The following is a 6337-nucleotide window of genomic DNA, read 5'->3' on the forward strand; positions in this document are numbered from 1 at the left end:
CTTTCATAAGCACTTCAGCAAGCAGATCTCTAGTGCAGCTTTCTGGTGCGTGGACCCACATCCAAGCTGCACATAAAATGGCAGCTTTGTCCTGTGTGCACAGGAATTCCCACAGGACTTAACTCCAATCCTTCTGGAAAATGATGTGGGCATGGCGACACAGTTTGTCATCTTGGGAAGGGAGATAGGCATGAAGAGCCAAACAGCAGAGCCATTTCTGGTTATAGGGTTAGAGAGTTCAAGCCCAGCATGAACTTCACGAGACCCTGTCTCAAAAAACAAAGGGACAGGCCAAGTGGCACACACTTGAACAGTCCTATCTCTACTAAGTCATCTCTACCTCTACTAAGGAGGTAGAGATGGGGACAGGGCCATCTTGGCTACTATATAATCCTAGGCTAGTCAGTCTGGCTACATGAGACTCTTTCTCAAGATGGAGAAACACAGGACAGAGAAGGTGGCTCCATTGGTAAGTCTGCCTGGCGTGCAGGGAGCCTGGGTTCAGTCTTTGTGGCACCATCTAAACTAGGTATGGTGGTACACACCTGTGAAGGCAGCGCTGGAGAGGTGGAAGCAGGAGCAGGACAAGACGGTCTTTAGAGCTCCATAGCAAGTATGAGGCAAGCTGGGGCACCTCAGACGTTAAACAGGAAGGAGAAAGGGTGTGTGCTTGAGCCCTCTTCACCAACTTGGCAGGTGTAAGGAATGGCGGATGTCACTCCAGTGCTGGGAAATAGGCTTCAAACAAGACAAGTGGTGTATCTTAGCAGCCTTGGTGAGGTGTACTATGTGCCCCATAAATTCATTCCGTAAGGGTTTTGAGTAATGTGCCAGCTACAATATACTTCTAGACCATTTCTCTCTTTCTTTAGGGCTCTCCAAGCCGCTGCCAGCTTTCTCCCCTTCTTACATTTTCGGGCCCTTTTCTGTGAATTGGGTCCTATGCGGTCTTTGAGTCAGTGCTCATTCTACTAGAAAAATGGGAGAGTAGTTCATTTGCACCTCAGCACCAATCCAGGTCTTACCTGCCAGCTGAGCCACACCCACTTCCCTGATTTTGTTGGGTTTTAATTTTTTTTGAAGTATGTGTCTGTCTGTCTGTCTGTCTGAGGGTTACTATGACTATGATGAAACCACCATGACCACAGCAACTTGGGAAGGAAAGGGTTTATTTGGCTTATACGTCATTGTTCATCATTGAAAGAAGTCAGAACAGGAACTTAAGCAGGGCAGGAACCTGGAGGCAGAAGTTATGGAGGGTGCTGCCAACTGGCTTTGCTCCCCATGACCTGCTCAGTCTGCTTCCTTACAGAACCTAGGTCCACCAGCCCAAGGATGGCACCACCCACAATGGGCTGTGCCCTCCCCTATCAATCGCTAATTAAGAAACTGCCTTACAGGCTTGCCTATAGCCCAATTTTATGGAGGCATTTTCTTTCTTTTTTTTTTTTTTTTTTTTTTTTGGTTCTTTTTTTCGGAGCTGGGGACCGAACCCAGGGCCTTGCGCTTCCTAGGTAAGCGCTCTACCACTGAGCTAAATCCCCAGCCCCTTGGAGGCATTTTCTTAACTGAGGTTTCCTCTGGAAGAGCAGTGCATACTCATAACCCCAAAGCCATCTCTCCAGGCCCTGGTTTTGGTTTTTTGAGACAGAGTCTTGCTGTGTGCTTCTTACCGGTCTTGAATTTACCATGCCTTTCCTCCTGTATATCACCACACACAGCAGTCTTTGTCATCTCTGGAACCCTGGAATTACACAACCACCAGGGAATAGAAATTCCTCGAGGGCCAGGGCAGCACCCAGGCCGATTGCATTCTCTCTTCATTGGGGGGGGGGGGGTGTGTGTGCAGAGGATGGTGTGTGTGTGTGTGTGGGTGGGTTCTTAATGTCCTGTCACTGTTGAGGGCAGCCACCTCTTAGGAGGCAAGGACACAGAAGATGTTTTCCTCTGCTGTCTTTGTGCACAAACTAGTGTGGTGGGGTGCATGCTCAGAGTCAAACTCCAACTCTCCCCTGATACTGCCCAGAGAAATCTGATGCCCTCTTCTGGTCTCCACAGGCACCGCATCCACATTGTACATATGCATACAGGCAAAACACCACACACATAAAATAAGAATGAACAAAACAAGTGTTGTCTCCTAGGAGTACTGTGATGGCACAAGGGACTAAAGAGGAACATCCTAAGGGATAGTCAGGACATCATATCACACCGATCTAACTCTACTCTGAGGAAGGATAGAGAGCCTCTCATCCACACAGCTGGTCTCACCATGTCGCCTCTGCCATGTCGGGGACCCTGCAATGTCTCCTGGGTGCACCTCCATCAGCAACACACTCAGGTACACTGAAAGATGTACCCAGGGTTTTACTTGGTCTCTCTTGACCCACGTGGGAACAGTAACTCAGCCTATACCTGAAATAGCTGCTCCTGGTCCCAAGGAGTCAAATGGGAATTAAAGCAGAAGTTCATACCACTGGGCATTCACAGCAAGGTTGGCTATAGGCTGCAGCATGGACAGCTCCCACAGTCAGTGCCAAGCATGAGAAACTGCATGTACATTACAGCAAGGGCAAACCCAGACACCTGATAGACGGCTTTAGGTGTCACCTAGGGTGACTGCTCAGGCCCATCAGTTGTTCCTTATCAGGGATTCTGACATAAGAATGCCTAACTTCTGAAACACACTGATCTATATCCATAAATATGACTTCTGGAACTTTTTTTTTTTTTTGGTTCTTTTTTTTTCAGAGCTGGGGACCGAACCCAGGGCCTTGCGCTTCCTAGGCAAGCGCTCTACCACTGAGCTAAATCCCCAACCCCATGGAACTTTCTATAAGAATGTCATATATAAACATATAATAAATGACTTTGAACTCTAGATCTTTTTGCCTCAGCTTCCCAAACACACATATTCATTCATTCATTCATTCATTCATTCTCTCTCTCTTTCTCTCCTCTCTCCTCTCTCTCTCTCTCTCTCTCACACACACACACAGACACACACACACACACTCACTTTGGTTTTTAGTTTTCTTTTTCCTTCTATTTTTGAGGCAGATTCTCAGGTATGCTAGACTAGCCAAGACCTCACTATGTGACCTGAGGACTACCTTGAACTTCTGATCTTCCTGCCTTTCCCAGGTTCTGGAATTATAGGCATGTTCCACACACACACACACACACACACACACACACACACACACACACACACACACCTTTTTAAACCTGGAATTCCATTGTCTCCCAGATGCTACAATTTTAGGGTGTCCACTCAGCTAAATGTTGGTTTTTTGGTTTTTTTTTTTTTTTTTTTACTTTTCAGGGTTTTTAATAGTCACATGCAGAGGTCCGGTTCATTTCAGCTCCTTCACTGCCAAACCTGGGGGCAGGGACTGCTTCATCTTCTTCTCATTGTCTGTGATAACCAGGGTGTAGAGGTACCTGCTACAGTGGACCTTGAACTTTACATTACCCTTGTTTTTCTTGATCTTGACAGATGTGGCATCCTTCTGCCGGGCTGTGAGTAGAAAGTCCTTGATTTCCTCAATTTTCCGAGGCATGGCGACAGGCACTCGGCTCTGGTGTCAGCACCCGTGCTCCCCAAACCCAATCCGGCTATGGATTGCTTCGGATTTTAAATGTTTTATATAATTAAAAAATAGCAGACTGGAGAGATGGCTCAGTGGTTAAGAGCACCAATTGCTTTTCCAGAGGTCCTGAGTTCAAATTCCAGCAACCACATGGTGGCTCACAACCACCTGTAATGGGATCTGATTCCCTCTTCTGATGTGTCTGAAGACAGCTACAGTGTACTCATATAAATAATAAATAAATCTTAAAAAGATAGCAAAGACAAGTGGGTGTGGCAATCCACATCTTTAGTCTTAGCACTTGGGAGGCAGAGGCAGCCAGATTTCAGTAAGTTCCAGATCAGCCTGCAAAACGTCTACATAATGAGTCCCAGGCCAGCCAAAGTTACACAGTGAGACCCTGCCTCAAACAAAAAACAAACAAAAATAAATGATTCCTACATTACTTACTTATCCTCAGAGCTTTCCCTATCCTCACCACCAGCTGGCTATTCATTCCCTCAGGGCCCGGGTGGCCCAACCCCACCCACTCCCCCTAGCATCCTGGAATTCTTTTTTTTTTTTAAGATTTTATTTATTATATATAAGTACACTGTCTCTGTCTTCAGACACACCAGAAGAGGACAGAGGACATCAGATCCCATTACAGGTGGTTGTGAGCCATCATATGGTTGCTGGGATTTGAACTCAGGACCTCTGGAAGAGCAGTTCGTGCTTTTTTTTTTTTTTTTTTTTTTTTGTTCTTTTTTTTCGGAGCTGGGGACTGAACCCAGGGCCTTGCGCTTCCTAGGCAAGCGCTCTACCACTGAGCTAAATCCCCAACCCCAAAGTTCGTGCTCTTAACCACTGAGCCATCTCTCCAGCCCGCATCCTGGAATTGTTGTATCCAGCCATGCTGGGCCACCAGAAGTCCAGCTCTTCTCCCAGCTGGAGATTCACCCCAGTAACTCCCACACATTTTCAGCTCTCCATCTTGTCACTTCCTCAGGGATGCTCTCCCGCTGTGTGTCAGGGACTCTGAGGAAGGGCAGGGCAGCCTGATCTTCCCTGGGCGCCATCTCAGAGAACTATTCTAGGATGCTCATGACCACTTTTCACACTTCTTTCTTTCAGAGGCTAATAATGACATTGCCTGAGAGGGAGCTAAGGGCAGGTGACCAGGAGGTGAGGCTGGCTGGCCTAGACAAGTTCAGGCTGGCTGGGGAGATGGAAGAGAAGCTGAGCCCAGCTGGGGGCAGGGGGCTTCCTGACCCACAGCTGAATTCTGAGTCCCCAGCATGTCCCCAGCCTACTTCTGCAGGCTGCCAGACTAAGCCACTCTAGCCAGTGACTTCAGAACATAGAATATGGAGGTCAAAGCTCCAACCCAGACCTACTGGGTCCCCGCCAGGCCCCAGGCAGATCCGGGATCAGGACCTCCTTTTTTTTTTTTTTTTTGTTCTTTTTTTTTCGGAGCTGGGGACCGAACCCAGGGCCTTGCGCTTCCTAGGTAAGCGCTCTACCACTGAGCTAAATCCCCAGCCCCCCCCCCCTTTTTTTTTTAAACTGCACATGCTCTGGTGCTTAGTGAGGTCAGAGAACCTTTGCATGCTGGCAAAGACAGACAAGGAAAGAATTACAATCCAGTGTAGCCAGAGATGAGGTAGGCAAAGGAGGTGCAGTTGTGGAAGACCACTGGAGCTGTCCTACCCACTTTCATCCAACTCACAGATTCCCCTGCTTCTGGGAGGCCCTTGTCTTAGTCTTGAGAACCTGAAGGCATGAACTGACACATAAGCCAGACTAGGCCAGGCAAATGGGGCAGGAGTGTGTGTGCCCATTCCTAGCAGCGGAATTAGAGGAATTAGAATCTGGCCTAGACTGTAAGTAGGTCTGTCTGGAGAGCGCGGGTTCAGACAAGGGACGTGGGTAGGAGGTGTGGCTGTTTCCTCAAGAATGTTTTGGGAAAAAAAGAAGGGCAGACGGAATATTTGGACTACACTGAAAACGCTCTCAAGTGGCCTCACTACGTAGTGTAATTGACAAAACTGTAGCATTCCATCTAAGATACCTAAAACATGTGCTACATCCCAGAAATTAGGACCAATAATCTTTTAACAAAAAGGGTCCTTTGCGGAACTGCACCTCTTATCTGTCGGTAAAGGGCAGAAAAAAATTGCTCTAGGTCTTTGACCTCAGTTTACATTTATGGATGGGAAGCCAGAACCTGCAGGACGAGGCAGAACCTGCAGGACGAGGCAAAATGATGCTAAGGCAAGCCTGGGTTTCATAGTGAGGTACAACGTTTTGTTTTCAAAATGGGTCGGTTGAGACCCGGTGGTGCTGAGGATCCCTCTCCACTGCGCTCTGGGTTCTCAGGAGCCTTAACTCTGGACGCAGGTGCTAGCCGAACCAAAGCTCCCACCAAAGTACAACACGCCCCCCGAGATAGCGCCTGATTGGCTCGCCCTTCCCACACTCCGAGCCAAGCTTACCTTTTGATTGGCTGTTCAGCTCTCTGTCGTGCGCCGGAGCCATCCATTCTCTTGATTGGCTAGACAACTACCTGAGCTCGCACAGGATTGGGCATTGGCAAAGCTGAAGAGGGTCCTCGCTCTCTGATTCGCCGCACGGGCCAGCCTCACGGCCTGCACACTGAATGGCTGCGCCACTACCTGCAATCGGCCTCGGATTGGGTGCGTGGCGTCTACCCGGCGTGATAGGTCAGGACCACCGCCCCCCTTGTTCCCCATTGGCTGCTGGGC

The 6337-nt window shown here is 48.5% G+C and overlaps 1 protein-coding gene across 1 annotated transcript; it reads right to left on the minus strand.

The window, feature by feature from the left end:
- Positions 1 to 3164: 3164 nt before the first annotated feature.
- Rpl38l5 (ribosomal protein L38 like 5) lies at positions 3165 to 3708 on the minus strand. Its single transcript, XM_039106781.2, has one exon. It carries the CDS (start codon positions 3561 to 3563, stop codon positions 3357 to 3359), a length of 207 nt encoding a protein of 68 aa, XP_038962709.1. The 5' UTR covers positions 3564 to 3708; the 3' UTR covers positions 3165 to 3356.
- Positions 3709 to 6337: the final 2629 nt, after the last annotated feature.

The sequence above is a fragment of the Rattus norvegicus genome, chromosome 3, assembly GCF_036323735.1.
Source record: "Rattus norvegicus strain BN/NHsdMcwi chromosome 3, GRCr8, whole genome shotgun sequence".
NCBI classification, from domain to species: Eukaryota; Metazoa; Chordata; class Mammalia; order Rodentia; family Muridae; genus Rattus; species Rattus norvegicus.